Source organism: Halichoeres trimaculatus, unplaced genomic scaffold, assembly GCF_033239565.1.
Source record: "Halichoeres trimaculatus isolate MK-OKI-2021-1 unplaced genomic scaffold, fHalTri1.1 fHalTri1_scaffold_3, whole genome shotgun sequence".
Classification (NCBI taxonomy): Eukaryota; Metazoa; Chordata; class Actinopteri; order Labriformes; family Labridae; genus Halichoeres; species Halichoeres trimaculatus.
In genome coordinates this window covers 16,918,732-16,932,067 of record NW_027437181.1, presented here as the reverse complement: position 1 = coordinate 16,932,067, position 13,336 = coordinate 16,918,732, and the positions used below count along the sequence as shown (strand labels likewise).

The window sequence follows — 13,336 nt, the reverse complement described above, 5'->3', positions numbered from 1 at the left end:
TAATCACATGGTAAGCAAAAAAAAAAAAAACACTCTACTGTAATTAATCATGAAAATCTAATTATTGACAGTTTGACTTTTTTTGAAGTCATGCTCAGCTCATTGCAGAACTGTTACACTTTGCCCCCATTCTATCTTGTTTTAGACACTTTATTGAATCCCTTTTTCTAAAATTCTAATGCATTCCTTGAAGCAGCAATTCAATGTGTGCGGCATATTTATGGTATCAGTCAAGTAGTTGCCTTGCAATTTGATAATTTTTAACTTAAAAAGCTAAATCGTCAGTCAAAGATTCTTAATATGTGGGCAGTTTGAAGAAGGCAGGCAGCAGCCTGTGGGCTGTCACGCTTCCCAAATTATTTTACATTATTGATTTAATACTTTTTTTTCTATTTAAGTAAAAAAAAAAAAATAAATAAATAAAAAAAAATGGCCTACTAGTATTGTCTGTAGTTCTCCTGTGGCTATGACATTAAATAAGCCCACAGAGTGACGTCCAGAAGGTGGGAGCCGTTTCCAAACGCAGCCAACGGGCAGCAGCTCTGACTTCTTTACGAGCCTGTCAAACACAACCAACACAGCCAACATGGCGGACTGGGGTGAGAAACTAAGTTGGGAAGGATAGCTGTCTGTGCACAATCCGCTCCCACAATCTTTGGTTTTTAGAAATCTAACTCTAGATTATTGTTACACTCGCCAGTAGATGTGGATTGGTTTAACGAAATTCATGTTGTCCCTTTTACAGATTCTGAGAACTTCGAGCCGGAGGAGCCGATTAAAAAGGCGGCAGTTGCGATGGACAAATGGGAAGGCGAAGACGAAGAAGAAGATGTTAAGGTAAATAAAGTGTATTAATTTGGGACTGAGGTAAGCCAACGTATGTAAGGTAAACTTTATGCCAGCTGTTAGCCGGCCCAGTTAGTGTCAAGCTAACGCCGAGCCGAGGTATTGTCGCCCCGGCTTTGATGCCATGCTTCACCGTTGTCTCGGGCTGCCTGTCAAGCCTCCGAGCCCGTGTTAGCCTGATGCTAGCTGACGGCTAACTCATGTGGCTCCGTCTGTTGTAACTCTCGGTTAGCTAACGATTGGCTTCAACGCGGTTCTTATGTCATAAAACGCCATTGACACCGCAAGTGCCGGCATGGCATCTGTCTGGTGTTAATGAAAAATATATCAAATGCTTTTTTTTCTCATCCGCCACTGGAAATGAGCGTCACAGTTCGTGAATAGCAAGGATAAGTGGGATAATGAAGCTCAAAGCTAACCGGGCCATCCAGCTAGCGAACTTGCTAGCTCGCGAACAGCTTGCGCCTGTAAATGAATGTTGATGTAAGGTAACGTCGACGATGGTTACTTGAGCTTAACTTTGTATGGATTCTTGGTGAAAGGACGGTTAATGAAGACTGTTATGTCATATTTAGTTGGCTGTAGTAAGTGGTTTGAAGAGATCAGTATTTGTGTCCTGCCCTGAATTCCTCCAGCTTTAGTTACGTTCAACATGAGGCGGCGTTAGCTTCCTCACCAACTTTAGCCACAATCAGATGAAATCATCTGGGTTGATGACTCAACTCATATTCAAGACGGAGGCCTAGAACTTTCCGATCGTACAACAGGCGTGTTGTAGTAAACTGTTGCTCCATTGACACTTCAGTACAGGGGGTTGTTGCCCGTATGTTGGCATGATACTCTCCAGAAACCTCAAATAATTGAACCAGGGAAAGTTCTGGTTGAGGCCCCTTCGATTGTCCCGTTTTTCTGTCACATATGGTGCCAAACCAAAGAAACTGGTGGTATCACGTCCCTCATATAACATACACACTGTGAAGTTGTTGAGCAAGCCTGGAAAACACAATTTAAATCAACATTACAACAAATTAATTTCAATCCTAGATAGACATAGTTGAGAGATTGCTTATAAAAGCTTTCATTGGCTAGCAGGTACAACTTATTTTGAGACCTTTAATCACCTGTTAAGTGTAACATTACATTGTAAACTTTGCAAAATATATGAAAAATTATTGCTTATTTAAGAGTAGTAAAGGATTGCAATCAAAATGATACATTTATAAAGGGATGGGTACGGCAAAGGGTACTTTTACAGGTAACAACCGAATTCTGCCTGTTGTAGCGAGTAACAATTCACATAAAATCAAACAGTACCATGTATAGGTACCTTAATGCATCGTTGTGACTGTAAAGTAGTGGAAGAGAAGCCAATTTTTCATGCCAGAAACAAACACAGCATTGCAAGTTTACATATTAAGAATGAATATGTAAAACTGGAAAAACTCTGAGGTTTTATCATTACACAAATTGATATTTGTTACAGCATAAACACACAAAAGAAACAAAAATTGGTACCTATACCAATTGCCAGGCATCGGTACAGTATTACTTAGGATGTTAAAAGGTACCCATCTCTAAAATTCACTGTATGCATGTTAATACACTGTAATAATGCCACAAAGTTGATTTTTGTAGGGCATGAAGTGAAATAATTGAACTTTTTGGGGAAAAGTAAAAATCTCGATAATAAGTTCGATGTTTTCCCACAGCAATATCCACGTTACTCTAGGGAACCTATTTTCCATTCAGTGAACCATGGTCTCTCTCCAGTGGCTACATTGCCTGAACCTTGATATTTGTGTCAAACAAAATCATTGAAAACTTTTAAATTGCCTAAAAAAATGTTAGATGATTAAGTTTCTGTCAGCGCATTCCCCAAATGAATATGTAGGTTGTACTATTAGTCAAGGTCTTTAATTTTTGTTGGCAGTGGATACACAAAACTTGAAAACTTCAACCCTTGGTCTTTCATTCACTCATCACAGGTTTGTATTTGTTTAAGAAATATTGCTGTCTGTACATATGAGGGGCTTTGGGTAGTTGTTTTGTATGGCTGTTTCTGAGTAATATTTAAAATGTTTGCACCAATAAATTTTAAATATAATTCCCTTTATTTTGTTTACACATATTTTTCTTGCATAAATCCCTTAACTAAGCAACATTATTTTTTTTTATCACAGGACAACTGGGATGATGAGGAGGAAGATGAGTCAAAAAAAGGAGAGGTGACAAAAACAGGTATGTATTTGATGTCTGAGTTGGGCAAGCATTTAATGCATTCCATGACGTTACAAACATTTTTTTTTTTGCATCTAACTTTTCTATTGTTCAAATTTTCAGAGCCAAAGGTTTCTGAGAAGAAAAAGTTGAGCGAGAAGATCAAAGAGAAGGAAAACCGGCTAAAGAAAAAACAGCAGGAGCAGAGGGAGAGAGAATTGGAAAATAAGGTGAGTATTCCAGACAAATAAGGTTTGGAAAAAAAACTTTGATGCAACACTTTTTGTCCTCTCTTTTATCCACATGATGTGTAATCTAGCCTTTCTTAATTTTTTACCACAGCAAGCAAATCTATCACCTGAAGAACAACTTGCAGAGAAGTTAAGAGTGAAGAAATTACAGGAAGATTCTGACTTGGAGCTAGCAAATGATGCTTTTGGTGAGAGAGGATCAGTGAAAGATGTCTTTCTTGTCTTTATATTACAATTGTCCTTTTGTTTTCACAATACACACTAGCCTTAATGATGATGTATGGCTACTGCATAGTTTTAAACACAAGTGTGCAGTTTCAATATCTGTAATAATTTTTTAAGCTTGAAAAGCTCAAGTTGTTTTTTAATTGCCTTTACTCACTTTAAAATATGATTCATTTTAACTCATTCGCTCATGATGTTTATGGTCGTGTCATATATTCACCTGGGTAATTTTTTTTGACCTTTAAAATAAAAGTGAACTTTTTTCACTTGTTTCCGTCTTGGCGCTGGCAGCTTGGCTCAAGCTATTAAACGACCAACATATTTTGATTTTAATAATTTCTTGCAAATGTCAAAATTTCTCTTACCATGGGAAATGTTAAATAGTGCCATTTTTTTATATTCCTTTACTAATTTTTACATTTTTCCACTTTACGTGCTGTGCAAGATATCTCACAGTTGTGAAGTTATCTTGTAAACATTCCCCTTATAGACAGTATATGGTGAAGTTATTGTAGTACACTGATGGTCTATTCTTTCTCTATTGCCATTATCTTAGCATGCTTTTCATTTTAAACCCATTTTACACTCTCCAGCTACATTATTTTTGTGAACGTAAGCAATGCACACCTTTGATTTTTTAACGTATGGTCCTATACTTATTGGGGTTTCTCTTTTATCTTTTCAGGTGTCAGCAGCACTTCAAACAGCAGTGTCACTGGGATTGATGCCATGTGTCCCTCTTCCAAAGAAGACTTCACAGAGTTTGAAAAATTGCTGAAAGAAAAGATAACCCAGTTCGAAAAATCTGTGCATTATTCAAGTTTCTTGGATTCTTTGTTTCGGGAACTCTGTATTTCATGTGAGCCCAGCATCTTACTTTTATTCACTTTATCAATGTTTGAAGTCAAAGTTGACTTTGTTCATTAACATATTTCCCTCTCTCCCTTTACAGTGGAAGTAGATGACTTGAAGAAAGTCAGTAATTCCTTGTCAGTCCTACTTAGTGAAAAACAGAAACAAGAAAAAGTGAGTAGCTGCATGTGTGCATTTTCCCACGGATAAACTCATACTTTGAATGGAAGTGAACACTCAGAAGGGGGTGCTGTTTACCTTGCCTTGTCATTTCATGTGCATTCATAGTAGAAACTGTCTGTGGCCAGTCTGTTTAGATTCTTTTTGAATATTAACTACTCTTGAAATTTCTTTTTAACAAATGATGATGGTGAAGTATAATTTTTAAAATGTCAGTTCACAGGGTGAATTTATTTTTGCAAAGCCCAACAGGTTCATCACATCTATTGATATACCTCCCTGCTGTAAACCTGTAGCTAGTCTTCTGAAGTGGCTCTTGTTTGTTCTTTTACAGCAAAACAAAGGCAAGAAAAAGAAGAAAGGAGTCGTACCTGGTGGTGGTTTAAAAGCACAGATGAGAGATGACCTTGACTATGCAGAGTTTGATGGTGGCTATGCCCAAGACTACGAGGACTTCATGTGACACTGGCTGCATCACCACTGCCCTTTCCCCTTCTCAACCCTCAGAAATGCAGCTGTACATTCTCATGCTGTCCAGTGCCATCCTGGAAAATCTGAACTATGTGTTGCCCCCTTCATTTTGCTTCAATGACCAGAGAGACTTTACCAGGGAGCATCCAGTTACAACTCTTTATGTTCATACATATGGAATTGCCTTTTCTCTTTCATTCAGCCTCAACTCAAACACTTAACCACAGTATCTGTTGGGAGCCCAAGCTTCAGTGAGGAGTACATCATAACTGCTGTTTGAGTTTTGCAGGTCTCATTTTTATTAAATGTTGCTCCTGTTTAATGGCAGATAAAGTATTGCAGTTATAAGTGTAGTGACATAGAAACACAAGGTTCTATGCAAATTCTTTAACCAGAATGTCATGTATATATTATAGGTCTAACTTACCTGTTGATGGTTTTCTAACGGGGAGGTAAGAAGTATCTATAACTTTGATTGCCAAATTGAGAACAATTATTCAATACATTATTCAGCTTTATTTCTGAAAAGGTTGCAATGAGGGCAAATTGAGACTGAAGCACCATGTAAGTAGTAGTTGTAATTTTACAGAGAGCACATGACATTCATTGTAAGGCAAAAGGGATAGAAAAGTGAAATAAATGTGACTTCAAAAAAAAAAAAAACTAACAGCCATTCTTCTTAAGACATCTCTGGATTATCCTTGAAATCATGGAGCAATGAGTGCTTATAGGTATTTTCTGTGCATGAAAAAAAATTAATCTACCTATTTGATTTCTACTAATGCAGAAAATAATGGATCAGGCAAGTGGACTAACTTGCTCAAACTGGTCTCCTAATCATTGCTTCTGCAGGCTTGTATCAAGTGTGATGAGGAGCGGGGGCTTATTGGCTTCACCCCACCATGTCTTCATATGGGCTACAGTTGAAAAGGGTTTGTTTCTCCTTTTCTTTTCTAGCACTTGACCAGTGTCATTGCTAAATGGACAATTGGATTCATACAATGTGGAAAATACAGCATCTGCAATGTTTTATAAGCATCTAATTTAATAAATCACTGGTCAAAATGACACGTGTTTCTGTTCTTGTTCACACTGTCACTGAACTTTTACCAGCACCCTGCTCACTAAGTGATTTTCAGGAAGGTGTAATAAATATTCTATGTACAGTCTCAAGTAAATATTTACCACAGTACAGATCAAAAAGTAGTAAAAAGTATCAATACCATTATGCCACAAATGGAGCTCTTAAAAAAACAGAACAAGCTTTGATAACAGTTAATTTCAAACCATTCATACAGAACATTTGCACTAAAACAGGATTTATGTTAATCAGTCATCTCTATTGCAGGTGTTCAATTGGCCTCCACATAGAGCCATGACTCAGTGTTGACATTTAGCTTGTTGCTTTTTTGCGTCGTCCCAGTGGATTTCTGGTGCTACGTCTTTGACTGTTGCGGGTTGCATTTGCCCTCTGCCGACGTCTGTTTTGTCTGCCCTCTCCTCTCACCACACTTGTCACTGCCTGACTTTGAGTATTCTGCAGGGCTTGGAAAACACTCTGGCGTGTCACCTCTCGGTCTCCACAGGTGAATGTCAGCGCTACACCATCATTGCTCTTCATGACACGAGATGTACCATCGGAGGTGCCATCAAAGCAGCGGCCAAGTGCAATCTCTTTGGCTGTGCGGGGATCTTGGTCTGTCACGGTATATATCCCATAGTTATGGCCCAGAGGGTCAAGAGGTGCTAGCATGGTGAACTCATTGGTGTCATTGTTAACAGCCAGGGGCAGGTGGTTGACCAGATACTCTTGAAGCATTGAATTGACATGATCCCTCTTACAGCTTCCTTGTGGGATCACTTTTACCAAGGTACGATCTACACGTTCCTGATCATACAACATCCCACTGCACTTGAACTCCAGGCACACTGCTGAAACAGCTGTCTGGTCCATGTCACGGATACTTCGGGTGTCTCTAAGGCCATACAGCTGGCCTACTGTCTTTGGATGGGTCCCACCCATGTTGCGTGATCGCACGTTGATCTCATGTGGGCTGTTGATTTTGACTTTAATATAGCAGGCCCGATACTCCATGGGTTTGGGCCACCAGCTCAGGTAGTCTTCTGTCCAGCTCATGGGGTCATCTTCATTAAACGGCACTGTGTTGTAATCGTAGCGGTCTCCTTCTACTCTTGAAAAGCGGAAGTGTGCAGCACTGAATGGGGCCTCCTCGCATTCTTTTAAGTTCTCAAATGAGTACACTGGTCCATTGCCTTCCTCAGCTGTGTTCGTACCTGGTTTTGCCACATTAATACTGAATGCTGTCTTTTTCACTCTGGGATCCTCATGGTCAGTCCGCCTGTAGTTCAGCTTACCCAGGAAAGGTTGAGGCACTCCAACAAGGTTAGGGTTGAGTTTGGGAGCAGAAGGGACAGCCTCCAGCTCCTCTCCGCCCAGGTTGGCCATGACGTAAGCAGAGTAGGCATCAGCTTTTTGTTCATCACAGAAGGCAGGAAGACAGGCACCATTGGGACCAGTGACAACACTATCAAAACGACCCCAGGCACGAGGGTTAGTTGAGTAACCAGCTGTGGGCTCCATGTTTATAAGACTGACCACAACCCCCTCCACCTGCTCACTGGGCATGAAGCGTTCACTGCGGAAGGCTCTCACTTTGACATAACACCTGCGGTTCTCTGGGACATCTAAGTTAAATAGACGTCTCTCTCGAATCTCCATGTTACCAATCAGGAAGGTTCGCTCTTCCCTTTTTCCTCTTTTCTTCTTCTCTACTTGCAGACTTCCTTCCTCCTCCCACAGGCCTGTATCAGGGTTCAGTGACCACAGCTTCATGTTATCAAGGTGTTCAGACATTTTCACCTGGGCAGAATCCAAGAACACCTTCACTTCACCTGCATTCAGGGGCTCGTTGTTTTCCTCACCCCTAAAGTCAACTGAGAACATCCCATATGTCCTCAGGGGCAGAGTATCTCCTCCATCTCCAACAAAGTTGAGATCACTTTGAGCTGCGGCAGCTGTGGAGACGTCTCTGGGATCGAGGAAGGTCACACTCGCATTGACTTTACCTGTGAAGACCTCCCCTCGCTCAGTGTAGAAGGAATTGGGAGGAATCTGGATCTGAACCATTGCCTCCTGGCCCTCCACCTCTCCAAGCTCCAGTGTGTTGGTTTCTGTTGAGCTGATGGTCACGGGGGTTTTCTTTCTTAAAAGTTTGATCTCATGGTAAACAGCCCCTCCTTTGGTGTTAAATGGGAGTACTTTGGTAGTGTTGATGAATTTCTGCATGTTGTCCACGAACGTCAGTACAAGCCTTTCTGTGTCTGGAGGAACCTGGATGGAGAAAGTGCCTTTGTAGCCTGTGCGGCTAATTCTGACCCCGTTCATAAAGATGTGGCCGAACCTCATCGGCTCACCATTGTCTGCAGCAATGGCCCTACCGTGCACAATGGCCTTGGTGTCAACACATTTCTGGCAGCCACACTCTGTCACCACCATAGTGGGGAGCTGGTAGCCCTGGCAGGTTAGCTGCCTCTCCTCCATCTTTTGCACACCACAGCAATAAGAAACCTTGTCTTTGCACCTGATGCCATTGTCCAGCTGTCCAGCACATGTGTTTGATGGACACCTGCCCACATCGTAGTAGAAAGAGTCTGTGCTGTTTTGGTAGCAGTCATGTGGAAGCCGGATGAGATGGGACTCTGGTTCGGGATTACATGAATGCTCCTCTTTACCTATGAAATAAATTACCGTAGTCAACAAAATACAACAGTTACAATTTAAAATATGCATTCTGTTATATCTGTGTTTATCAATTCATTAAGAACGCACCTAAGACTTTGAGTGTAGCTGGTTTGGTTTTGATAGCTCCAGATTGGCTGATTGCTCTGCAGTGGTAGTCCCCACTCTGCTCAGGACGCAGATCTTTGAGGACCAAGGTGCTCTCAGAGTGCCTCTCCATGAGGCTGTTGTTATGAAACCTGTTGATTCAAAAAGAAGAGAATTAAATTTACCATATCAGTTTGATTTTCGAATAGTAGAATAATGTTAATTTAGGGGGGATAATTTGTCTTTTTCAAGCCCTACCACTGGTATTTGTGTGGTTGTGGTGTTCCTTCCACGTTGCAGCAGAAGGCAGTAGCTTGTCCCTCCCGCCTGACCTTGCTCTCAGGATTGCTTAACACATGAAGCTTTTCTGACAAATCACAGACAGTACATATTATCACTGTTTAGTTTTCTGCCATCCCTAAAAAGATCAACAGTAAAAGGAGACTTGTGAAAAATCTGATAGTACAACAAATGTTTTTGTTTGATTTAATACCTGCTCTTTTCAGCTGCACACTAAGAACAGAGACACGTTCAGCACTATGAGGCACAGCAACACTGAGGCTGGCATGACCCTGCAGCGTGAATGTCAGGGTGGTGTTTCCATCTGGGCAGATGCCAGGGATGCGGAAATGCCCGTTGTGGTCAGTAAGGGTGAGAAGTTTGGTAGAGCGCAGGATGGTTGCCCCTTCAGCTGTAAGACCCCCAGCCCCACGAACAGAACCCAGTAGGATGTGATCTTCACACATGCATGCGTCACACTCAGCATTCACCCTTCCCATCATACACTGCAGAGAGCAATCTGGAGAGAGGAATAAATCAAGGTTAGCTTCTTTCTGAGGACTTGGTGCCCAACACATGATGAGCAAAGTCGCGCTTTGGTTGATTGAGGAGATATTTGAAGACAGTGAACTATGTGGCCAAAGCAGGTCTTCTTCACCTGTTCCTGGGCACTCTGGTCCATCACAGTTTCTCCCTTCCACTTTAGATCCAATGCATGGCACCGATTTAGACTGGCAGTTTCTTGAGCGCAGTTGGACCCCCACCTGACCACAGAGGGCAGGGCATGGACTCCAGTCTGACCACTGACCCCAGGTACCCTGAATATTTCCCAGGTTTTCTGTTAGAAAAGGAGTGCAAGAGACAGTCAAATTATCACCTGAAAAGATTTGTTGCCAAAAAAAACTCCTGCATACACATTTTTCACTATTTGAACCTTAAGTCAAACTTTATACATTGTGGGCTAAGAGTGTAAGGCATTGCTGTCACACTGAATTGGTCTTTTTGAGATAGAATAATAGTAAAGGTTAACAGAACTGAACCTCGAGGACAGAGGAAGCGAACTGCGTAGTTGGAGCAGTTGCGTTCAGGACCCTGCTCCTCATTGAGGCACCAGAAGCCAACAGCGGGGTCTGCATGGACCGTCTCCCCAGTTTCTCGGGCTGGCACCCAATCAGTTGTTCTGGCCTCTATTGCACGAGGAGTCTCACATACTCGAGCACGGTAGTAGAAGCGAATGGCTTCCAGCTGTTCGTAATCCCCACGGCCTCCAGGGTGATCGACATTGAACCATGTGGTCCACTCATAGTTTTCTGGACACAGAATGTATAGAAAACCAGCCTTACTACCAGCTCTCAGTGATTTGTTTGAAATACAATGTATGTTAGGAATGTAACTGTAAGCAATAATAAAAAGACAGGTGTGATGAAGTGTAGGTTTTGAATTTAAGAAGAAAATTACCATCAGAGTGGTACCCAAATAGGCTCGACTCTTTGTTGTCTGTTCTCCATGTCCCTAGAGGAGATAGGTCAGAGTAAGTGAGTCATATTCACTAAATCATTGTGCACACCATCTGCACTTGTAGTTATGGGAATTATTCTGAGACCAAAGTATCTGAACAGGGGAATGAATCAGGTTAAAAAGAAGTCCAGATCAGTTGGCCCAAGGTCCTCTCCCTACCCTCTAAACACCAACTGACTTAAAGTGACCAATTCTTTTTATTTATAATTTTTTTAAATGACTCCTCACATAAAATATCTACAGTATTGTAAGTCTAAAGCGAATTACTAGGGGTCCTGTTTAAGAAATGTGCTACATTTAAGAGATATTTATGTTTTAAGGGGAAAAAACAATCTGTAAAATTTGCACCATGTATTTCAGTACTGACCCTTTTGGGAAACTTACTCAGGGTCATGGAAACATAAAAGAAGAGAGGGGGGCTATACTGATTTAGAAAACATGATAACCCACAAACAGCCTGGTTAAGTTCAGACAAGCCTCATACTTTAGCGAAATGTTTCCAGTAAAAATGAAAAAAGTTTCCTCTCTGTCATGTTGCATCTTTAACAGCTTTATGTTTATCGCACTTGAACTCTTAGTGATGCTCTTTCTTTATAACATGCATGTATGTGAAAGGAGAAGAGCTTTGAAAGTGGCCCACCTTGAGCTGTAACAACAGTCGTTAAGGTTATTCCAAAGATGAGAAGAAACCTCAGCAACATTCTCACACACTGCTGCTGTGTTTGACCTTTGAACTTTCACCTCCACAAAAGGAGTCCAAACAGAGGAGCTTCAGTGGGGTAGAATAAAGAAAGAAAGAATAAACAAGAGAAATATAACTTTATCAGTTTCAGTCTAAAAAATACTGATATTGAAATAGTTTTTGTTTGAAAGTTCTAAATCAAAATACAAGGATATTTCAAATCTTAAGGGAAAAAACATGAGTTTGAGGGTGAAAAAAAACATGGCTGGACAGAGCCCCCCACTCGAATTACACATCTGTGTTAGCCATCACCATTTGTCACAGGAACGCTAAAACATCATGCATCCACTGACAAAACATTGGCAACACACCCCAAACACCCACACATACAGACACTCAAATTTTGCATTTGTATAATTCTAGTTTAAAAATACAGACAATGACACAGTTACCCGTCAGTTATGCTGTCAAGCTACTTGAAAGGCATAGATGGTTTAAAATTGGGTTAGATGTGTTGCATAGATAGCAATGTATGAAAAATGAAAACAAAAGCAAAAAGAAGATATGCAGGTTACCAGCTGTAAACTGCATCGATAAAAAGACTTTGTATAATGGATAAGGTAGTCACATCATCACCATTTCAAATAACTGATTCTCAAAATACAGGATTTGAAAAAGTTAAGTCGTATTACTTTTCCCTCTGATAACAGTGCAAATTCATACTTAATGATAACTATCTGTTTCTTTCTTACCTTCTTGTCAAACTTACTTTTCTGCTCTGAGGTCCTGGATAAGTTTTTTAAGTTCTCCTCAGTCTTTTCCTTTGTATTGCTTTCCTTACATTTCTCTCCTCCTCTCGTTCTGCACTCTGCCTGAACACTTCTTCGCTCTTTATACCCCTCTGGCTCAAGCACCCCTCCCTCTTCTCTCGGCAGTGTGCCACAGAGTCGTTTGATTACACCATTATCTTCATAATCTATCACCTACGTTGTACAACCATGACACCAGATGGTTGTTTTAAGTGATCGATGTGGAAAAAAAGAGCAATCTGGGGGTCTTGTGTTAATATATTGATCTTACGATGTCTAAGGTAATTGCTGTCAGAAGTAAAACTGGGATTTTTTTTCTGCTCTCCTTTCAGTTTTTACTTAGCATGACTTAAATCAGACTTATGTGAAGTGAATTATTGAGTTATTTCCTGCCTATAACATAACATGTATTTACCAAAGCAACACTCTGTTCTGTAAACTTTCACCACAGGTTAGGGTTCAAACCAGCTGTAAAAACCTTGAGAATTATCTCAATTTTTTTCTTTCCTCTAAAAAAAAGAAGAAGAAAAAAAAACCCCCCACACAGTTTAATTAAGGTATTCTGCTGATGTAAGCTTTATCTTGCAGGCGTGCACATGTGCTTTTGCACTGTTATGTAATATTAAAAAAGACCACCAACATATTTTTTAATGACCTTTGTTAAAAGTTTGAAGCTGGTCTTTTTGCAATCGGTGTCTGCAGCGTCTGGGATCACTGCGTTGAAATCTGACACTGATTTCTGCAACCACAACACAACCCTTTAAAACCTAAGCATTGTTATACAATCATGTAAAGTAGTGTGCAAGTGGACTTTTTATTGCAGTGTCTCTTACACAGAGATAACATGAGAATGAAAATCTAATTATCAGATATGGAACAAGAAATGTTCAGTAAACAACATATGCAGAAATCAGTGAAGCTTTACATAATGTTGCATTGATGTTTTTTCACTTTGACTGGTTGTGTGCACCCTGATAGGTAAGTTCACACCATTTTTTGAACCAGTGGGAAAAAAAACTCTAACATGTAGCATTTCTGAGTTTTCCTTTCATTGAGGCAAAATCTGATCATGCTCACAAGATGATTACAGACCGCTTCTGTTATTGATAAGCGATGAGGGAAAGTGTGTGATGTTGGTGATAATCACAGACTGTGAATT

General features: G+C 40.5%; 2 protein-coding genes across 2 annotated transcripts; one reads left to right on the top strand and one right to left on the bottom strand.

Annotated features, from left to right (window-relative positions):
• The first annotated feature begins 475 nt into the window (after positions 1 to 475).
• Positions 476 to 6,070, top strand: eif3jb (eukaryotic translation initiation factor 3, subunit Jb). The gene is made up of 8 exons (XM_074665564.1): positions 476 to 599; positions 746 to 837; positions 3,027 to 3,084; positions 3,187 to 3,293; positions 3,406 to 3,502; positions 4,225 to 4,398; positions 4,492 to 4,565; positions 4,906 to 6,070. Exons 1-8 carry the CDS (start codon positions 587 to 589, stop codon positions 5,032 to 5,034), a joined length of 744 nt encoding a protein of 247 aa, XP_074521665.1. The 5' UTR covers positions 476 to 586; the 3' UTR covers positions 5,035 to 6,070.
• Positions 6,071 to 6,435: 365 nt separating this feature from the next.
• Positions 6,436 to 11,387, bottom strand: cilp (cartilage intermediate layer protein, nucleotide pyrophosphohydrolase). Its single transcript, XM_074667116.1, has 8 exons — positions 11,327 to 11,387; positions 10,627 to 10,680; positions 10,209 to 10,478; positions 9,827 to 10,006; positions 9,383 to 9,688; positions 9,148 to 9,256; positions 8,893 to 9,041; positions 6,436 to 8,795 (listed from the first exon to the last, which is right to left on the bottom strand). The coding sequence occupies exons 1-8, from the start codon at positions 11,385 to 11,387 to the stop codon at positions 6,436 to 6,438; spliced, it is 3,489 nt and encodes a 1,162-aa protein (XP_074523217.1).
• Positions 11,388 to 13,336: the final 1,949 nt, after the last annotated feature.

What these genes read in the sequence shown, in the direction of transcription:
- eif3jb (XM_074665564.1), top strand. An exon ending in AGAGAGAATTGGAAAATAAG is followed by an intron (nt 3,294 to 3,405) that starts GTGAGTATTCCA and finishes TTTTTACCACAG; the next exon opens with CAAGCAAATCTATCACCTGA. An exon ending in GCTAGCAAATGATGCTTTTG is followed by an intron (nt 3,503 to 4,224) that starts GTGAGAGAGGAT and finishes TTATCTTTTCAG; the next exon opens with GTGTCAGCAGCACTTCAAAC.
- cilp (XM_074667116.1), bottom strand. Translation starts at nt 11,387, where the DNA reads ATGTTGCTGAGGTTTCTTCTCATCTTTGGAATAACCTTAACGACTGTT. An exon ending in CAACCACACAAATACCAGTG is followed by an intron (nt 9,042 to 9,147) that starts GTAGGGCTTGAA and finishes TTGAATCAACAG; the next exon opens with GTTTCATAACAACAGCCTCA. An exon ending in AGCTACACTCAAAGTCTTAG is followed by an intron (nt 8,796 to 8,892) that starts GTGCGTTCTTAA and finishes TTTATTTCATAG; the next exon opens with GTAAAGAGGAGCATTCATGT.